At 41.8% G+C, this 22,191-nt stretch overlaps 1 protein-coding gene across 1 annotated transcript in view; it reads right to left on the bottom strand.

Moving 5' to 3' along the window:
• Positions 1–322: 322 nt before the first annotated feature.
• The window catches only part of LOC117462119 (activated CDC42 kinase 1-like), a 38,494-nt gene continuing 16,625 nt past the window's right edge, over positions 323–22,191 (bottom strand). Inside the window, 15 exon segments of the mRNA XM_034104192.2 lie at positions 323–2,969; positions 4,516–4,646; positions 6,238–6,285; positions 6,287–6,334; positions 8,396–9,541; positions 9,644–10,077; positions 11,003–11,091; positions 14,740–14,934; positions 15,797–15,891; positions 16,180–16,326; positions 16,493–16,619; positions 17,472–17,591; positions 18,974–19,137; positions 19,495–19,647; positions 21,042–21,311. Coding sequence (XP_033960083.1) covers positions 2,963–2,969; positions 4,516–4,646; positions 6,238–6,285; positions 6,287–6,334; positions 8,396–9,541; positions 9,644–10,077; positions 11,003–11,091; positions 14,740–14,934; positions 15,797–15,891; positions 16,180–16,326; positions 16,493–16,619; positions 17,472–17,591; positions 18,974–19,137; positions 19,495–19,647; positions 21,042–21,311 — 3,174 coding nt within the window. The 3' untranslated portion in view covers positions 323–2,962.

Genomic DNA, 22,191 nt, shown 5'->3' with positions numbered 1-22,191 from the left:
TAATTACACTACCATTAGTGTCAGCTGTTTGTTGTGTTTGGAGCCCATTACAAAATCGCACTAAGCTAATGTGGCTCCCATGGTAAACATTTGAATGTACCTCTATGTACATCAGCAATTTGATATTTTCATAGCATTAGCGGTTAGCTCAAAGTTGACTCATTTTCTTGAATGAATGACCTATCAAGTGTTCAGCATTATACATTTGTTGCCAACAACCGATGATAATCACACAATTTAAATACAAGCTCTTGAGCATTTCAATTCATGGTAACAAAGATAATTAAGTCTGGAAAAAGTCAAAGAAACTGAAGAGAAGGAGTAAAAAATAATTCATTCTTTAATAAAAAATACATTTATAACTTCGGCAGCATGAACTTCTCTTGAACATGAAAGCCAACTGTACAGTAGGCATTGTAAAAATAAAACATATTCAGGGAAGCAAATACATACAAATGAGGAAGAAATGGCAGGTTGGATTGAAGGAAAAACAGCGACAATAAGAATGACTTTTTCTAACGTCAGAGTGTCAACAACATAACAGGAAATGTTGCTTTGGGTTGATCATAACACCACAAGGTTCTCTTCAGTCCTTCAGAACAACTACAGCAGCTGGGTACAAAACAAACAACATGGAGGGACTGTGGAGGCCTCATCAAGCCGTCCTCCTCACACACTGGTTAACAAGCAGCTTCACCACATCAGAGGGGGGGATTAGCACAAATTGCGTCTTGATCAGACAAACTTCCTAATATATGGAGGAAAACTGAAACATTTACTACTGGAAAAGGTGTTTACTGTGCATTCATTCAATAGGGTTAGGGCAACCAGTGTAAACATTTTTGAGATCTGTATGAAATCAGAATTCAGAGAAAAAAGTCAGGATTTTGAGATTAAAGTCAGAATTCCGACTATCTTCGGATTTCTCTTTTACTTTGAGTCAGATCTATAAAAGACTCCATCTGGCGCTGATCCTCTTCTGTATTTACCTACATTTTATTGGACAATGGGATCAATAACGTTCTATCTTATCTTAAAATACATGGAGACAGAGATGAAAGTATTGATGGATGGACTGTAGAGCAGCCTTATTGCACACGGGAGAACACAAGAGGTTGTCATCCAAAATCAGTCCTGTGCATTCTTTAGAAATATACACACATTTTATTTTCCTAGTATTCCACACCAACTGTTGTGGTTTCTTTATTGGAGTATCTGCCCAATCACATCGGGCTCAGACCTGTTATACTGGGGTTGAATGGGCTGTTTGTAGCAAAGCATCTTTTTGAATAGGTGTGCATAGAGGGTTCTTTTTTATAGCACCGAAGAATCATGTCTGTCAAAAATAGAACGCCAACAAAGTAACCTTTTTGACATTTGTTTGAAACATTTATTTTTAGAAGTCACAGCAGTGCCTTTTTATTTCCCTCCCTTCTTAGAGTTCAACAGACTGAATCTGGAGTGAAATGAAGCCGGTCATGCCTAACAGTTTTTTTATGTTCATCGCCGAGGGCAGTGCTGTGACAATACCCAGTGAGAAAATGTACGGTCATGTCCAGCAGCCAGCTGACACGTCCTCCCAGTTCTAAAATGATTACCCCCCCCAACGCCGCTGACCGAAATATCACAGTTGTGGTTTTGAAGTGATGATTATGAGACAGGATCTGTGCCTGGGAGTAGATTTCATGTGCGTGGCTGTTATTAGCTGCCAACGCAGTGTGCAGAGACCCAGCTGGATGGAGCTGTCAGCTGATGTGCAGGAGTTATGTTCGGTGCTTAGAGGGGCGGAGAGACTGTCTGAGGTGTAGTTCCCACTGCCTGCTCTTTTTATTTATTTACAGCCACATGTGACAACAGTCATAGATCAGTGTTTAGCTCAAGGAGAGATTTAAATAATTCAGAAAATGACCTTCCCAGTTATGGGTCCTCTCTTGTCTCTGAGCATTGTGTTCGAAATATATTAAAATAAAATATCAATATTTTGTAAATTAAAACAAATGTATCTTCATTAGGTTTGTACCCTTATATATATTAGACCGTTTTGTGGGTCTTTAAATATGTGAATGTAACCACTTCCCTTCTTTTCTATTTAGATGTATTCTTATGATCTACGTTGTAACTGGGATGGTTTTACTTTTGTCTCTTAGAGATGTCAATACTTCATGTATTCTTAAAAAAGTACTGAGGATATGAACTTCATTTTTTACTTTAACAAAGTCTGAATGTTTCTTTTGCAGCAGCATTTTGTCTTTCAGTCGAATTTTCATATCCACAGCAGTTTTTATTACTACTATCGATAATATGTCCTGTAGTATAATACCTGTACAGCCCTTTAAGTATTAACTTTGTCTTTTTCGTCCATTACTTGGCAGTGGCACTTTCTGGATACAGTATACAGTGTTTGGGTTATATTCTGACACTGTTCCCTAAATGAGAAACCAGTTCTTGGCATATTTTGACAATAAAATGACCTTATGACAAAGTAAGGACCTCTTCTTAGAAGTGCCGCTGTGTATATTGTGCTCTTTAACTCGTTGTGGCCTTTTCAGAATCGCTTAAAACTGGCTATTAACGAAATTAAAAAAGAAAAAAGTCTGCAGTCGGTCAGCAGGGAGAGGATCTGACACAGTAGCACCCAGCATCTGTGACTCTGTCATGATGGCATATTTCAGGCTGATCAAATGAAATCCAACTCACAAGTGTCTTTTTTTGTCTTTGAAAGTCAAAGTCTTATTTTTTTACCCCCAGGATAAATTCCTTTGTCCATGTTAGGTATGAACGGAGCCTTCATAAAGACTTTTCTCTGCTAGTTCAGTAAAAATGTGCTTGATCAAATAACAGTCTGCTGATTGGAGGTGGTCAGAAGCGTTAATGGGAAGACTTCAGGAGCAGATTCACCTCCACTGATGATGTTTTTCTAAGGATGCAGTTCCAATCTGAGCTCAGCAGCTTGAGATTCCTGTCACCGTCTGCAAATATAAAGAAGATTTAGATAAGATTGAGGAAATCGTGAGATGATATGATAGATTCCTCCTAATTTCACTTGAATGATATTTGCATTGTCTTTCCGGGAGGCTTTGAATGTGAGATGCATATTAAATTATTCAAATGCTAACAGATATGTTCCCAATGTATATATCATTTATATTGAAAAAGTTCAACAAAGCAGAGAAGTTTCTCAGTCTAGCTGCCAGATATGATTGTTAGCATCATAACAAGCATACCATCATTGCATCATACTGCTGCAAAACTTTTTCACTTAACTTGCAGTAGTTAGTAGATTCTCAAGCAAGGAAACAGATTTTAAAATAAAAAGTCATAACTTTTGAGCAAAGTCATAACTGATACAATGACATTTCCGGAAAGGATGTCTAAACATGTGGTCAATGAGCATTCACTCCACAATGACACAGATTTCCTCTCTGGACAAGTGGCGAGCCGTCAGGGCCCTCTAGGCCCTCTGTGAGGGCCTAAGATATTCTACAAAATAATATTTAAAAACATTAAAAAAAAAAAAAAATCTTTTTTTAGTTATATTTTTAGTTATATTTTTCATTAGTTTTACCAAAATAACTTGATTTAATTGTATTTAAAATAACATTTCCAAAGAAATAAATCCTTCGAATCTGCCTATTCAGTTTCTGTTGGAATGTGAAGGGTTAAATGAAAGAAGCTCGTCTCTGCGAGTTACTGTGAAGAGAGTTGGACGTCCAGGCAGTCCAGCTATGAATTCACAGAGGGCCCAGCTGTAACTGAACGAGAGAGTAATGTCAAATGACAGTACAATTGACCAATCATATCTTCCCTCTAAATGGGTGGGTGTTATTATCGCGGACTTTATGACAAGTTCCGCCCGCTGTGAAACTTTTCTTGTTTCCATAACAACAACAACTTCCTGTCAACAGGAGTCATTTTGTTAACTCGCCTTCAAAATGCCAAATTACACTTAAGACATACAACTGCAACGAAAGTAACACACACAATGCAATATCCTTTTCAATTTCAAAGAACACAAATAGGGTTATTTACAGGTGTTGTTTTGTGTGGTCGTGGGTCGCTTTCATTGATGCGTTTTGCACCCCGGGCTGTTGTTTTGATATTCCGCTGAAGTATACGCTGTGACGTAATAACTCGAGGGAAGGGGTGGGCGTCAGAGGGCCTAGGTATAAAAGTCACGGCTCGCCACTGCTCTGGACGGAGTATTAAATGATGGTGATATGTGAAGTGACAACGCCAAAGAGTTTACAAAGCTTGATGGATGGACCATTGTCATGAACACAATTATCTTAGGAACGCAGTGATGGAGTTTCTTCAAACATTTTGTGAAATGGCAAAATAGGTTTTTTTCACGTGTTTGTGACATACAAAATGTGACAATTGCTTCTCTAAGACTTTGGGGGATTTTTTTTGTTTGGCAAAGAAGACTTTCTGTACAGCACTAAGGACAGCCGATCAACAGTTGAAATTGAAAGTCATGACCCCCAGTTCAGCTAACAAAGCTCCAGAATAAAGTACCTTAGTCTTGTTGTGGATCCATAGTTATCTAACATGTGAGTGCTGGCCACCTCCAGGTTCCAGTCACACATCTCCAGCAGCTCACGACACTCGGACCTGTTCCTCAGTCCCAAACAGAACAACTGCTCCACCTACAGAGACACAGAGAACAAACCAAGATGAACACCATTGTATGAAGAACCAGCAGTGGGGTGAAAGAGCTGTACTGTCTTAGGAAACACTCCTGCAGTGGGATTACAGCACCAGTTAGCACATTTGGACATTATTTTAATCTTAGGTTAGCTAAACCTACTGTTCAAACACACACTTCTGTTACTTTACTGCCACTATTAAGGAGCACTCAAGTGTGCCCTTTTGCCCACTGCCATCCAAACACATCTGGCCCCAAGCGCATCTGAGAGGAGGCTGAATGCTTCTATAGACACATCATTGACTCTTTATGTTGTATTTATAGCCGGCTCTTTGCAGCAGCAATGACATGATTTCCCCTTAAGGTTCAACACAGTTGCACTAATCTTAACTTTAGATGAAGCAAGAAAGCAAAAATGACATTAAGAAACTTTGAATGACCACAGAGAGGGACTCTGAGATGCAGTGGCTCTCAGAACAGCAATGGTCACGCCTGAGGACTTAGCTACTTTATCAGTAATTGCACTGCTGCAAAATAAGCATCCACTTTCATTTTGATGGACTCAAACTATGAGATGCTGAGGTACTTTCTTTGTATAAAGTGTTGTTTTGCCACCTCAGTTTGCCTTTCTTGTGCAGCGGCGTACTTTTGATATAACAAAGTTACACTAATATTAGTTGTATTGCTCCTGATATTGCATCTTATCATTTATTCCATGCCTCGAATGTTAATTATTATAAGGTACTTCAATACTATGGACCAAAGAAAACTTACAAAAAACAGTAAAAGATGATCAGATGTATCCTTTGAATCTCCAAATACTTGGTAAAATAGAGAGAAGCTGTCATTCACATTAAATAACAAACATGTACAAAATGTCAGGGATTAAAAATCAAAGATCTAGTTATTTTGGTTCTTCCTAAAGAAATGCATCTGGAGATAGTCTTTTCAAGACAGATCTTTCAAATAATTTAAGCTAGCTAACTTAATTAGCGTTAGCTGGACAGCAAAACAGCTTTAGATACTGTTACATTAGTTTAAACAGTGATACTACAGCAGATATAAGTGAACTTTAAATACCATTAGCTAGCTAACTTTTGTAGTTTTAGCTCAACAGCTAAACAGCTTTAGAAGTGTTACATTAGTTAACACAGTGATACTACAGTGGATATAAGTGACATTTAAATACCATTAGCTAGCTAACTCTTGTACTTTTAGCTAAACTGCTTTAGCTACTGTTTAATTAGTTTAAACAGTGATACTGCAGCAGATACAAGTGCACTTTAAATACCATTAGCTAGCTAACCTTTGCACTTTTAGCTCAACAGCTAAACTGCTTTAGCTACTATTACATTAGTTTAGAAAGTGATAATAAAGCAGATATAAGTGAACCTTCAAATACCGTTAGCTTTAGCTTCCTTGCAAGCTGAAAAGGCTTTGGCTTAGTCTTTAAAAAGAATCAGTGTTTTCAGTTAAGCTAGCTATAGTATCAAAACTACAGAAGCCCAGTATGAACAGCAGATGTAGGAAGGGTTTTAGTGACCTGCATAGTGCATTAAGAATGTTCATACTCTGCTATTGAATGCCCTCACCTTGAGATAATGCACAGCTTTCTGGACATTCCAGTTGTGGTTCTGGAGGGGCGGCTTGGCACTCCTCTATCGTGACACCGTGAACTGCATCCTGCACCTGAATCACACAACGTCAACAGTGTAGGCAACATCCAAATACACTCATACACACTCCCCTCGCTCTGATTTATAATTTCTTCATCACTTGATGGAAATTGTAACATTCATGACCGGGTCTTATTGTTGAGATCCATTTATTTACAGTTACAAATCTGGCATAGGAACACATACATGGTCTTGCTTCAGTACATGGACGACTCTACAACATAAATATCCTTCTTTTGTATTTTTGTTTTCCTTACTCTTGCTGTTATCTTTATGTAAGATTGACAGGGTTCAACCTGGTCGTCAGTACTAAGGCCCAGAATGAATATTATGGTTCCAATAATGTATTTTATTTCCCAGGGAGGCAGCTGTGATGATTTGAGTCCTGGAATGACCTTATTGTATCTCATAAACTGTAACCTCCCCTGTCGAGATATGACGGGCAGGAGACAGGCAGGAGGCAGAAAGTCCTCGAACGGTTTAATAAGTTGAAACAGTTGGCCTTTCTAACTTTTTGAGAATAATGCGATTTGTCGAAAGTTTTCTTTGTGCAAATGTTAAATAAATGCCCAGCAAGCACGTACAGTAGCTGGACTTCATCCATATTCAAGATCTCAGAGTGTCTCTTCAAATACATCCCAGAGGGCATACACACAATATTGTTTTTCTTAAAAATATGCTTTCTTGTTGCCTTCATTAGGAATGTATCCAAACGCATTTGTTTACTATAAGATTCACCTGAAGGGATGATAAGATCCACTGGCAGATTGATGAGGCTTTTTCAACAATACCCCATTTGTTCATGATGTTCTCCTGATTATGTTATCTAAAGTGAATGCAGAGTTCATTTCTACTTCTGGCATTGAACTCTTCTGCAGTATGGAGTAGATTCGACCCCTCATCCACAGCGCATCTATCTCACTATCCACTACCAAGTGACAAGTGCTTGATCGATGAACAGCCTCTGGTGTTCGCAGTGATTCTGACTCCAGTTCAATTAGTGTCAGCATCAATTGGCCGGCAAAAGAAACCGATCAAACTTGTTACTTGGTTTTTAAATTCAATTCACAGCTAAGATTGATATGGCCTTTTTCCTCAAAGAACACCAGCATCAGAAGCTAAAGATTTGTGTGCTCTTTTCATTGTGATGGGACTTAAAGTTTTTTTTTGTTGTACTTTAATAAGTAAAAAGCTCTGAGCCCAGTCTGCTCTGGTTGGTTAGCTGGCTTGCTCTGCTGTGATGGGTCAACCGCTTAGAGATGAGTCGCTCCTTAGCCTATCACGTACTGTACAATGTCTAAGTGTTACATAGTGATGCACAAAAACCTTTATAACACACTACAGGAAAGGGAAAACAAAAAGCATAATAGGGCCCCTTTAATATTGTAAATAGCTAAATGTTTCGATCAAACAGAGAAAAGATGTATACATACAGTACAAAATCACTTCTAGGCACTGCACTCTATTACATTACAATTAAAGTAAATCCTACTGAATGACCCTGAACATTGCCCTCGTATTTTGTCTTGTAATAAGGGAGAATTACTCTCTCATACTAGTGATGGGAAACCAATAACTGATGGCTATCTAGTTTAAGAGCTGTACTTTAAAACTTTAATGTGGCTAAACTATCTATCATGAGGCAGAAAGTGACTGAGCTGAGCACTTTAATTAGTGAAGCAATAAATAACCATTAATTATGCATTCCAAGTGAGAGGTTTCAAAAGACATCCAAATATCTCTAATCTCACTTTTAGGTTTTTTAAAAACACATCCAAAGACACCTTTTAGGGGGAAATGTATAGCACTAACCATTACATAACATAAGACAACATTACAAGGGACAACATGAGCTTGAATAAAGAGTGTGATCATATGGAATTTTAAATATGTGTGTTTTTGGTTCTTGGGTGGATGTCTACATATTTATTTGTAATTACCGAAGGGATCCAATCACCTATTATGTTTTTGAATATATATTTCTTTAGGATTTTTCTGTTGAATTCTGTTGTGTCCTATATGTGTATCCTTTGCCCTTACTAAATTAAAAACATTTATTTATGTCTGACCTTACCATTTTGACCCTGTCGGCTGAGTTCCCTCCTCCGTCTGTCCTGATACAGGAAGCCGTGGGGACCACCGCTGCTGTCAGCCCCTCTGTACACACGCGAGGGAGACTGACTGATGTCTTCATCCCTGACCGCGAGCCCCCCAGATTGCTGTTGTTGTTGGAGGAGAAATTAGTCTTCAGCTCGCCTGGCAGGACGAGCCCCTGTCCCTGGCTGCTGACCACCATTGGTCTCACAGTGGCCGTGTTAGCCTGTCGTGCATGTCTCTCTTCCACGCCGCTGGCAGGCAAGCTCTCCGCCTCCCTGAAGAAGCGGTCGTAGCGGTCGAGGTACGGGGGCCTCTCTGGTAGAAGGTAATAGTGTGTATTGCTGACTTTACGTCCGTCACGCACTATGGGGAGGATACAGGGGCCCTTGCTGGCATCCTTCCCCTGCGCCTGGATCACTTTGGGTGCGGCATATTTAGGATCCGAGGCGAAGCTGTGAGTGGTGGGCATGAGTTTACCTGGAGAGGAGGAGAGGTAGGAGCCGTATGTGTGTGCAGAGGAGGAGGATATGGGAGCTGGCATGGTGGTGGGGCTCGCAGAGTAGATTCTCTGCTGAGGGGAGCCCACCACCAGGCCCATGGGGCTGGGGGTCCTTGAGCCCGGCTGGGACAAAGGGTCCCTGGGAGGAATCTGAGGAGGGCGCTCCTGGGTGGAGCCTAAAACCTCCTCAGTGATGTCAGCCGGCGTCGGTGACAGGGAGAGATCACGTGACCAGCGAGGAGAGGTGTAGTCGCCCCTCTTAATGGGGCGAGGGGGAATGGGGACACGTGGGGGGATCTGGGGTCTGTCCTCGTTGGAGGAAGCGATACTCTGCTGGTGTCCCTCCTGGGTCCACGACGGCAAGTTTGAGCGTGTAGTATTTCCTGTCGGGACGTTCAGCCTCCTCATGCACTCCTGCTGGAGCTCTTGGAAGATCTCTGCTGACTGCGAGAAGGAGGAGGACAGGACCTGGCTCTGCCCGCTGGGGAGGAAGAGGTTGTCCTCAAAGCCTGATCTGTCCGGACCCCTGGAGGCAAGACCCTCACCATCCACCTTCTGACTCTCATCTGGGTCACCGCTCTGCTCCTCCTCCTGCTGCTGCTCCGAGCTGTTGATGGAGCTCACCTTAGGGGAGAAAGTATATTTAAAACGTTCTTTACAGATTAGAACCGGAGATAAACCATTTTTTGCATAATGTAAAATGTGCTGCGTCACCCCCTACCGTACCTCCATATCGTCTTCGTCTTGGGCTACATCGTCATATGCCGGGGGTGGAGGTAAGGGCCGGGCATCCCAGTCCACTACAGGTGTAGGGTGAAGGGGGCGAGGCAAGGACTTAGACGGACTCTGAGGCGGCGTTCGGTCCAGGAGGTTCTCTGCTCCCAAAAGTAGCTTCGCCAGTGAAGGAATCTGGATTTCAACCACAGGTGAGGGGGAGGGCGAGGGTGTGGGGAACTCTTCCCCAAAGTCAATGAGCGACACCTCGCTGTTCGGGGTGTGGCCTGAGCCTGAAGTCCGGCCGCCCCCCTGTTTGGAAGCGGAGACCCACGCAGCGGGTTTCAGTTTTAAGCCTTTGATGGAACCGGTTTTCCAAAGCGATAATCTCTTTAGTCCTGCTGAAGTCAGATCCTCTTCGTCGTTTACTGCATCGTAGCAAGGCTCTGGAGACAGGAACACACAATATGTTAGTTTAGTTGCTGAGAAAATGTAGAAAGTGATAAAATCCCGAAACGGCACAAAACACAAGACACACTCCACTCCAAAAAAGTTTCCTGGTTGAAAGTTAGTCATGTTGTGCACACTGCACACCTGTTAGAGGGGAAACAGAGGCGGGAAGATGATGGTAAGAAGGGAAATAAAAGTAGCTGACGGAAGCACTGCACAAACAGGCACAAATACATATGGGATGTACCTTTGAGGAGTGGAGCAAGGAGGGAACAGAGAGGGCAGGAGCAATGGGTGAGGAGCTGCTGAGAGAAACCAGACTTACTCTTGAGTATCACGGCTGGCTGGGGAGGGCGGAGGGGAGGGTCCTCTGGAAGAATAAAAGTGAATAGTGCCGCCGAGAAGGAGAAATAAAAGAAAAAAGAAGCAGCAAAGATAGAAAGGTTAGGAAATAAAGCAGGAAGCATACGTCAGATTGGATATGAAAGTTTGCCAGCAAGTGGTAAGAAAAATGAAAAGCAAGCTGGGGCTATTTTCCAAAGACAAAAATGGAACCGCAATGTTTTAATGAGGAATCTGATCATTGTATGAAAGGGACAATGAGCAGCGACCTGGTCATTATAGAGAAAAGGGGATTGTCTAAATTGACCAATCAGAATCGAGTACCAGCTGCGCAGTGGAATAATGATAAACAATATAGGTATTAGCACCAGACAACAATGAAATGTATCTGAAATAATTGTGTCTTCATGCTGTTGAGATTTGTTTTCATGAGTTACAGAATTAGTTTGAGGTGATGATGATCAGTGTTTTTATGTTTTTGAAGACATAAGGCAATGGTTTATCCTTGGTAAGATATATATTTCAAATGGTGATCATTATGGCGTGGTGCACGTCTTTAATCAGAGCTCTTCTACTCACTTTTTGCTCGTCCTGGCAGATTTAAGGGCCGAGCATTGGGGTCCACACCGAGAACATCTGGAGGGTCCATGGGATTACCGAGGTACAAACTGAAGGGAAGACGGACAGATTTAATCACAGCAGTTGGATTTATGGTAGTGCTGTCAAAATTATCGCGTTAACGGCGGTAATTAATTTTTTGAATTAATTGCGTTAAAATATTTAACGCATTTAACGCATGTGCAGGATGGCCCGCCCCATACCTGCCACCAGCGGCAGCGCCAGGGTATGGCTGGGGTAGGCTACACCCATACCAAGAAATGGCTTAGCCCCACCATGAAAAATGATGTTAAAGTAAGCAAAATAAAGTCTGCCAACTCTCGTGGAGTAAATTGCACAGACAGCAGTTAGTAAGATTGATTTCAGTAGCCACGGTTTTGAAAACTTTTGTCACGTAGTGATCGTCTTCTCAATAGAACATCTTTGATAACGGCGTGGTGTTGTTGCAGGAAGTCCCGACGGAGAATACTTTTGCCGTAGTACAGGCAGGCCCGCCTTAACCTGCCATCAGGCCCTGGGGCTGATAGGTTGTGTAGGCCCCCTATTTAAACAACAAATCAAAGTCATGTATAGCCTCGGCAGGCTCTGTGATCGCACTTCTCCACTCTGCTCTACGCGCGCCTGGTCCTCTCCTCCAGATCAGTGAGTATCGGGCCTCCCTCATGTATCTGTCTGGTTGCCGTTGGCTCCCCTCCACGTAGCAAGTCCTCGTCGTCCTCTCCATCTCCTCCCCTCCCTCCCTCCTGTCTGTTTTTCCTCTCCCGCTACTCCATCGCTATCAGAACCAGACGGCCTACTTGGCTCCGAGGCCCCGCGGCCGGCACCGCTGCCGCTCGGTACAGAACTCATCTGTCCTTCCTCCTCATCCGGGCCTACAGGTTTAAAATCACCTGGAAGCTTCTGCATGTTTTGTAACAGCTGCTTGTCTCCAAACTCCTTTTCCCTCAACAATTTCCTTTTCCAGAGCGCCACTCTCAAACTTTTTCTTCTCAAACTTTTTCTCCTAAACAACCTTCATCCGTCACTCAATTACTCACAATTTGAATAAGTCACATGTGAAACATATTCTCATTCTGATTGGCTGTTCAGTGGTGCCCACTGACTGTTACGGAGTCATCTCTAGAATCCATCGATCTGATTGATTAGCGGAGCAAATGATCAAAATACTACGGAGGGAAGATATTTTCGTTTGGATTACTGGTCTGGGGGAAGCTCACGAGTGTATGTGTGTGTGTGTGTGTGTGTGTGTGTGTGTGTGTGTGTGTGTGTGTGTGTGTGTGTGTGTGTGTGTGTGTGTGTGTGTGTGTGTGTGTGTGTGTGTGTGTGTGTGTGTGTGTGTGTGTTTGCGTTTGTGTGTGTTGTGTTTGTTTCCCGGGGAAAACCCTCAGGAGAAACCCCGGCTGTTGTTCTGCCTGCTGTGACGTCAAGTTACTCCGTTCTCCGCTTGTAATTATGCCGAAGCTTCAAAGCTGTATTTATCATCTGAATTTGCCGAAACAAGTTTAATATTCTGAAAGCCAAGACTTTGTTTATTTGAAACCAGATGAAAACAAACTGTAACGGACCTTGCCGTGTTATCTATGATTACTAAACGCCTTGCATTCATAATGTCAGCGGAGGGAGGGGGGGCTGCGCTGCGGAACAGCAGAGTGAGAGCTGTCATCTCCCCTTTACAAGCTTCAAAAATGTATTTATCGTGTGATTTTGGAAATAAAAGTTTCATATTCTGAAAGCCAAGACTTTGTTTATTTAAATGTTTTTTAAAAACATCCGAAATAAAAAACTTTTTTTTTTTTATTTACATTTTTTTTTTTACTTTTGTATTGACTCATGAGAGGCCCCTGATCTCCGTAGGCCCCTGGGCTTCAGCCCAGGTCAGCCCGTGCATTAAGGCGGCCCTGAGTACAGGGGTGCACATAACTGGTATGCAGGTTATGTGCTTAATCTGAAATGCGTACCGTCACTTGTGTCACAAAGCGCATTTGCGTACCGACGTACTTGTGAAGCTTTTCCAGAAGGCGGTTCGATCACCGGACGACAGAGTCGGTCTCCGTGTGCACAGACAGGGCTGCTGTTAACGTCGGTCTGTACAACGGAACTGTGCCAAAACTACGCCAACCGGCTGCGGAGGGAGACTCCCCCCTTCACTGGAGAACTGCGCTAAAACAGCTGATCACAACGTTCACACTCTGTGGTCACGAAGTACTCCACTAGCCCCCCCCCCCCCCCCCTCCATCGACTTTCCTGAAGTACTCCCCGTTGATAGAAATCAACAGGTAATGAATTAAGACCCCACGGTTTGATGATTGATTGGTGTGTGGGTTGTCTTTCATTTTGACACGCAGAAAAATGTTATAATAAACATAGATACTGTATGTTAAATGGATATATCCGCCTTCTTTCGTTTATCTTTCCATTCCCACAACAATATACATAAATAAATGGCATATTTTGGACATAGTTCGAATGGTGATTAATCATGATTAATTAATTGTTAAACTGTGATTAATCTGATTAAAAATTGTAATCGTTTGACAGCCCTAATTTATAGTGATGCTAATCATCATCATTGTGCGATATAAATCTAGAGACCTCGCACTATTGTCTTCCTTTTCTGGTTGGCTTCAATGGGATAAGATCTGAAATGAGTTTGGCGCGTAAACAGTGGCCGTTAAATCAGGCGCTTACTGAGACATGGCACGAGGCCATATATCTGTGGGTTATTCGTCCAGGGTAGATTTAATACCGTGCAAATGAGGTTGGTATAGAGATGACTATGATGGAGTCAAGTATTGAGGGCCCAGGTGACAATGGGCTCGACGGTTGTTCTGAAAAGATAGAGTTTCATTGCGTTCGGCAGGTCAGATTGCCATATTTGTCCAATTAATTGCAAGGTAGAATCAGTACCAATTTGGTACTGATTCTACCTTGTTGGTGTCAAGTTGCAAAACGTTGGACATGTATAACATTGTGCTACTGCATCTATTGGTTAAAGTGTATAATTACAAATCATTAAAATCTAAATAGACTTTTACCACCAACTTTCAACATGGGTCAAAATTATGATGGATATTTAGAAAGTGTTAAGAGACATTTAGAGCAGTGGTTCTCAACTGGTCAGGCCTCGGGACCCACTTTTTCCTTTGTCAATAAATCGCGACCCGAAATGTTGAAGCACTCAAATCTATTCAACAAAAAATCGTGCTGTAATATATACGCTTTTCAGCATACAATATTAATTAAAGTGAAGTATCTGAAATATCTGAAGTTGTACCCATGAGGCGCGTTCACGCCGCAGTACTTTTCCCACTTTAGTTCCGATATAGTTCCGAAATGTCGCGTTCACACCAAAAAGAGCCGGAACAAAAATGTGTTAATCAGAACCTTTTTTACCCCCTTTTCTGTCCCTGCTAGAGAGCAGGTACTTTTGTGGGAGAAAAAGGTTCCTACAGTATGTCTGATCTGAAGTTTTCAAAACTGTTTATGGTCTCCGGTACTTCCAGTCCAACGCCTACTGCATGCACAGCGTTAGAAAATCGGGCCTACAAAATAAAAGTTAGACTTTTTTCCCAAAAAAAAAAAAAAAATTAACGGATCCGCGACCCACTTTTGGGTCACGACCCACCAGTTGAGAGCCACTGATTTAGACCATGTGAAACATTTAAGATAACAGTGAAAGTAAAGAAGCCGGATCGTACTCGTCTATCCTGTCGGGGAAGCCCCAGCAGTGGTGAGGGTTGCTGTCTCCGTGTCCCGTGTGGATGAAGCTGTTCTTGAGGGGCCGGCTGATGTCGTGCGCTGACAGACCCGCGACTGACGTCACCACGTTTCTGGGGAACGGTCCCAGCTTCAGGGTGCGCTTGTTTTGACCTCGCCACCAGTAGTTCTCTGCTCTGAAAGACAGAGGTAATGAGGTTGAAACATGGACAGTAATTGACAATACAGATATTCTACTGGACTATGCAGCTAACAATTATTTGAATTAAAAGATAATAAATTAAGGAATATTGTCAGAAAATATAAAAAGATTGTCCATTCAGGTTATGTCTTTGAATTTTTTGTTTGATCAGTCCAAAACCCAAATATATAACTTTTAATATGATAATATTAAATAGGATAATACAACTAATAATCTCAATATTCGAGAGCCTAAAAACAGCATTTCTGCCATTTTTGCATTTAAAACTACTGAGACTAATTTATAAAAAAGAATGTGGATTGACTTATCGTTGCATCACTAACGTATCGTACACACGGTTTCGTCGCATTGAAGCTTGCCGCTGGGCGTGTCTGGCTCACGACCAACAACCAATCACATTAATCTCCCGCCCCGTACACACAAGCATATGATTTGATTGGCTGGCGCTTCCGTCGACGCTTGAAAAGTTGAACTTTTTTCAACTTTCAGCGCGAGCAACGGAGCCAAAGCGACGCAACGGAACCACAATGCAGTTCGGCAAAGAGTGACGTCACCCCATTCAACGTTAATGGGAAGCATCTCCGTTGAAGCACGCGACGGAACCGTGTGTAGGGTGCGCAATTAACAATTAAATAATTTGGTTTAATAGCCATTGAACACCTTTTTATAAGTCAGCACTAAATAAGATTTCTGTTATTATTTAGTGAAAAGAGATGCATTTTTCCTTTTAACAGTATGTATCAGTATTGATGTTGGCAGGTCAGTATGTAAGGTTAAAGTACACATTTGTAAGAACATTCTTTTCAAAAAAAACTTTTACGAGAATTAACACCCACCTCCCCTCTATGATGGTGATGACATCATTTATCTGGATGTGGAGTTTTTCAGGCTCGTCAAAGTCCTGCAGAGCACACATGTCTGTTGGCATGGTCTGAAAAACACATAAAACCCATATGAGTAACATTAGACATTTTAGCACAGGCCACATTTATGAGTGGGCCATAATGCAGCTGGTTTTCATAATCCTACCAGCTGAGGGGATGATAGTATGAACTCTGCAGTGACTCCACTAGGTGGAGCTACAACTCCAGTCCTGCAAATATGACTGCTGAGGGAAAAGTGGCCTCTGCACTGGAGGGTTATCCTCAAGTGTCCTTTGCTTAGTGGCTGAAAGTGGCTATATATACTTCTTAAGGGACAAACATGACAGCTGTCGTACCTGCAGCAGGAACTCGCGCAGGGCCACAAAGGTGGGTCTGTCGTCTGGTTTCTGAGCCCAGCACTGCAGCACCACGTGATAGATGTCCTGCGGACAGTCTTCAGGCTTCGGGAGGCGTTCACCTTCTTTATCAATCTTGTGCAGGATCTGGGGTTGTTTGTTTTTGACAATGCAGAAGAAAAACAAAAGAAGACATTGTAGATGTGAATAAATGTTACAATTTGTTTGTGTCTGCTTATGTTACAATAGCTTTAAGATGTTTTTGTATAACTACTGTATCTTTCGGAAAAATAATGATTGTGTGAATGTTCACCTGGCTTCCGTTGAGGCCCAGCCAGGGCTCCTGGCCGTGTGTGAACATCTCCCAGAGAGTGACTCCAAACATCCAGGTGTCTGTGGCGTGGGAGAACGTTCTGGTCTTCAGACTCTCTGGGGCGCACCTGCAGCAGGACGGAGTTTTTGTTTTAAACTTGAACCGTACATGTCTGAACATATTGTCACTTTAGACAGAGAATATTTTACAGTTATTTAATGTAGCTACTTTCACATTTAACAAAATAAGCTCTGTATTTGGAAAATGTAGCCTTTGTACCAAAATAATCTTGCCATATTTTGTTATACTTTTAAAAATACAACGTTTTAAAAATGATAATATAAATCACAGTTTAAGCTGTTTTATTTTTTAGGTTTTTTGGGAGACCAAGGAGGCATAGGGGATGACATGCAACAAATTGTTCCAAGCCGGATTCGAACCCGGGTCCTTCGCATGGGGTACCAAGCCCCGGCTTCATATTTGTTTGGATAGAAATGTACTCTCAGATTGTAGGATCCCTTATTATTAACATCTTTCATAATCGAAGAAGAAAGTCACTCCTTCAAAACAAGTCATTTTAGCCTAAGGTAGGTATGAATAAAATAGAGAGGCAGAAACAGAGGCACACGCATTTCAACTAATATTACTTAGAATCCTGGTATTATTTTTGCATCAAACATATAATGGAATACAATAACTTACGTTTTAGCCCAAAAGGGAAAACAGTTTGGGCCACTCTGATCTATATGAATGAAGACAGCAACAACTGAGATGTCTTGATCAATGTAGAAGTTTGCAAAAGGAAACCTTTCAAATAAGAACTATCAGAATGGCTGGAATGCAGCCGTGACCGATCTGATTTTTCTGTGGAAGATGTCTGCAATAAAATCTGACTCCCTCCCTAAACCCTCTCATGTCCGTGCATGAAATGCATCCAAGTTCAGCTTTGGTTTTTGTGCTGCTCTCTCAATCCACCCACCATGCGAAGGGGACCTTGCGATGCTCCTGCATGACGTAGTGCTCATCGTTGTTGGGCAGCGCCCTCATCAGGCCGAAGTCTCCGATCTTCACTCTGTGAGCCGAGGCCAGCAGGATGTTCCTGAAAGAGAGAGTTATGTTATAGCATAATATTGTAACTGCAATTTAAAATTACAATTATGTTGTATGTATGGTCGGCAAAGGCAACATTCTTAACACATTTTGACTGAAAAACTGAACATTTAAATCCCATACTGGTAATGCGGAATGGTCACAGCCCTCGCAGGCAGAGACAAAAACAGATCATTTTGTTTACAGTCAATCCGATCCAGAGTCAGAATGTAATTCAGTCAAATAAAATGTAGTCCATGACAGTTACAGTACAGTTAACATGTTGTCCAAAGTGTGAGTAGTTTTCTGTTGTGAAAATAGCCCTAAAAAAATAAGGACCTACTTCAGGTTATTTATGAAGGCAATAAATAAACCTAAGATTTATTAGGAATACAATGAACTGTGTTGTAGGTTATAACTTAACTTCAAAAAAGTCCTGTTTTTAAGACCAAAGCTTGAGAAATCCACTTAGTGTTTTGCAAAATAGCTGTGGGCAGTCATTATAATTTTATCACAGCCCTAACTGTGAAAATGACTTATTTTTCCCCATCGTTATGATTATTCTCAAGCATCTATGTGTTGTCAACAGTTAGGTGAAAGTTACTCATTTGGGCAAGACCAAGAGCTAAAACCACATAGTCCAGCCCGCCAACCTCTGACTCATATACTGGTGGGCCAAGTCTCCCTGTAATAGTCTGTAAATCTCTGGGTGGGGAAGGAGAGGCAATATAAATAATTAAACATAGGAGTACAAAATCCCTGAAAGAAACATCTGTTTCATAGAGAATGGGAAAAACACGCTGTTGAAAAATAAGTTTTTAACGTTCAGGAGCACAAATATATAAAAGGGCTCGATTATGCTCATAATCAGGTTCATATTTGTATTTTGTGACTCTACTTAAACATGTCTCCATGCTTTAATGTTCAAAAAGCTTTTTCTCATACTGCCTGTGCTGCAGCACCTCTTTTCACCCTCTGTCTGAAACCAGAGCACAGTCTGCTCTGATTGGTTAGCTGGCCAGCTCTGTTGTGATTGGACAACCGCTCAGATATGTCGGGACATATCTGAGCATATCTGAGCCCCGCTAAACAATAGGAACGCAAGTCTTACTCGTGGTGCTCGGCCATTTTACCCCCTATCATGTGAATGCAGCTCTAATATGCAATGTATCTTAGTTCTGAATAGAGTTTTAAAGATTCCGAACATTAAATGAAGACCTTATGTTCTCAGGAGGTAAAAATTGAACAAACGTTAATTGAAAGTAAATCACAACATTCCGCCCGACCCACGACAGACTTGATGATTTGACAGGCTTTATGCTACAGCACTGCCTTTAAATTACTAAAACGCGATAACAAAATACACGACCACACGTTTGAAGTTGCTCATACCTTGCAGCCAGGTCCCTATGGATGAACCTCCTCTGCTCTAGGTAGGCCATTCCACAGGCCACCTGTACGGCATACTGACACAGAGTGTGGATCAACACCGGGCCCTGTGGACGGACACACCGCAGGCGCTCTAGCAGAGAGCCCAGAGGAGCCAGCTCCGTCACCTGGGGGACAAACAGAGGAGGAGAGGCATTTTGGGTGAAAAGAGCCACGTGGGAGTGAAATGCAAAAGTAATCAGGAATGGATGATGGTGACTAGAAATAGATAGAAGACTAAAGGAGGGAGTAAAAACATTAGCTATCAATAAGCAAACAACTATTGTAAGTGCTACAACGTACAAAAGAGAAGAAACAAATATTGGCCAAGAAAACGGAAAAAAAATAAAAGCAACAGGAAATGACTAAAAAAAGCCTTGAAATGTCAGCCCTTTATTTTGGTCCTCGGCCCACTTGCTCCCCACCCTTCCTGTCTCCCTTCTTCCCTGGGTCCCTTTGGGTGTGTGTTTCTGTGGGTCCACTACCATCTTCATTGGGTGTGTGAGCACCACACCGTAGAGGCGGATGAGGTTCTGGTGGTCCAGGGAGTGCATGGCGTTGACCTCGCAGATGAAGTCCTCCAGAGCGTCGGGCTGGGTGAGCACGTCTGTCTTCAGACACTTCACAGCTACGTTCAGCTGGAGACAAGGACCAACATTTAGTTAGATTCCAAATAATCAACCTTTTCCCCACATGTTTTTATCATGAAAAACCTAGGCCCTTCATGCCAATTATTATTGAATAATAATAATATTGGACATTATATGCAAATAAATATGATTACGTTTACGTTGTTTTACTTATACTGTAGCATGATACTACGGAAGAGGATTAGGGCCACATGAGTTTTTTTTTTGGGAGGATTTGAAAAGAAAACGGTTTTTTTTTGTTCTGAGAAAAAACTCACTAACTTTAATCTCAGAATTCTGACTTTTTCCTCAGAACAAAAATACATAATTTTTTTGGGAGAAAAAAGTCAGAATTATGACAGAATTTTTTTTCTCCCAACATTTTTTTTTTCTTCTGAGAAAAAGTCAGAATTCTGAGATTAAAGTAAGAATTCGGAGAAAAAAGTCAGAATTGTGATATTAACGTCAGAATTCTGACTTTTTTCTCAGAACAAAAAAAAAACATTTTTTTTTCAAATCCTTACAAAAAAAAATTAATGTGGCCCTAATCCTCTTCAGTATGATACTGTACTGTATATAGAAGTGAACGTGATTATTTTTTACTGAAAAACATTTTACATAAGAATGTCAACAACATTGAATTTGCTGTTGCGTGGTTTTATTTTATGAATATTTTAAATAATTAGGAAGTTAAAGGTGGGGTAGGTAATTTTGGAGAAACCAGTTCGAGTGCGCTAGAATTTGAAAATACACAGCCGGAAAAAATCTGCCACTTCCTTACAGAGCCCCTCCTCCAACACACACAAACGCGCACATGACCAATGAGGGCACGAGATAAGTTTGTGCACAGATGGAAGGCTGACAGGCAGGTAGGCTCAAATGATTGGTCGTGCTTTTTACAGTGCTACGGCTTCCACAGATGACATTTTTATATGGATTTTTTGTCAAAGCACTTAAGATATTCATTACTATCGAGATGTTAAGCGCATTCCATGGAATATAACAAAAAGTGTATCTCGAGCCGGTTTATAAAATGTACCTACCCCACCTTTAATAACTAATTGAAAGGGCATTATATTTTCATTAGATCAGTGGCATAAAATGTCCCTTAATCTTAAAAGTTTGTTAGTTTATTGTAATTATTCCTCGTCCAACAAAAGTGTTTTAAAAAGTATTCATTTATAAGGCTTGGGCAGAAGCATTTATAAACAAAATTCACTCAGACAGTTTGAGTACACAGATTGATTTGCCTGCTTTTTTGTATTCTCACATTAGCACAAAATGCTAACAAGCATTATGTAAAATAACTATACCAGTGTACCATGCCCCAGATCCTTAATTAACCCCATCAACAAACAGGAGTTTCTTTATACTTAATGAGTGAACTATTTAAATCTCCTCACCACCTTCCCCGCAGGCGTCAGCCACTCTCCTCTCTTCACTACTCCAAAGGAGCCGTCGCCCAGCTTCTCGAACAGCGTCAGATCCTTCTCCGGGATGAGGCAGGTCAGAGCCTGCTGCTGCCCGTCCATAGGAGCACCATCACCAGGCTGTGTGGATAGGACTCCCTCCCCGAGGCCCAGTGGGGTGGTGGGAGACAGCTTACGGAAGGAGGAGGCCGGCTGGCTCTGCTGGGGGAAGTCTCCTCCGTCTGGACGCTTCCCGCTAAACACCTACAGGGGAACAGAAGAGAGAGAACACATGAAGCTGGGTCTGCAATGAAGGATGCAAAATAGACAAGTGTGTGTGTGTGTGTGTGTGTGTGTGTGTGTGTGTGTGTGTGTGTGTGTGTGTGTGTGTGTGTGTGTGTGTGTGTGTGTGTGTGTGTGTGTGTGTGTGTGTGTGTGTGTGTGTGTGTGTGTGTGTGTGTGTGCGTGCGTGCGTGCGTGCGTGCGTGCGTGCGTGCGTGCGTGCGTGCGTGCGTGCGTGCGTGCGTGCGTGCGTGCGTGCGTGCGTGCGTGCGTGCGTGCGTGCGTGTGTGTGTGTGTGTTTAGGAGAAACAATGTGGTGAAATAGTGTCAAATAATTATGAATAGTAATTAAAAGGCCAATAGAGTAGTGAAGGAATGAGTCCTAAAACCCATAGATGATATTAGAACTTAGCATTATTATCATTAACATATTAGCACTTCGGTCACTTCGTCTCAGAGTCAACATCTTTTTAAAATAGAATATACTTTTTGGTTAGATGCCTGGAATAAGGTCTAAGGTAATAGAAGCATCTCAGATGTTCAGGTTTTGTTATATCAGTAAATACCCCACTTGTGAATGTGTACAACTTTTACGTTTGTTAATGGCAGTTGCTAACATGTGACTAAAGAAGGAGTGTTGGTGCTAAATCAATTATAAACTCTATGTAACACTCTTTGTCATCCGGAAGGAAAACTATTTATTTTTAATTTATGACTATATTTTACAATATAGTTTTAGACCACAACCAAATGGTGATCCCTGGGCTCTTATCTGGGACCTGAAGGGTGTAGCACTAATGCACATACACTCAAAACGACAGCGTCACTACAGGCACAAGCTCTTGAGTGAACACTAAGGCTA

Source organism: Pseudochaenichthys georgianus, chromosome 17, assembly GCF_902827115.2.
Source record: "Pseudochaenichthys georgianus chromosome 17, fPseGeo1.2, whole genome shotgun sequence".
Classification (NCBI taxonomy): domain Eukaryota; kingdom Metazoa; phylum Chordata; class Actinopteri; order Perciformes; family Channichthyidae; genus Pseudochaenichthys; species Pseudochaenichthys georgianus.
Note: the sequence above shows the minus strand (reverse complement) of the source record. Positions and strands in the feature narration are given on the sequence as shown.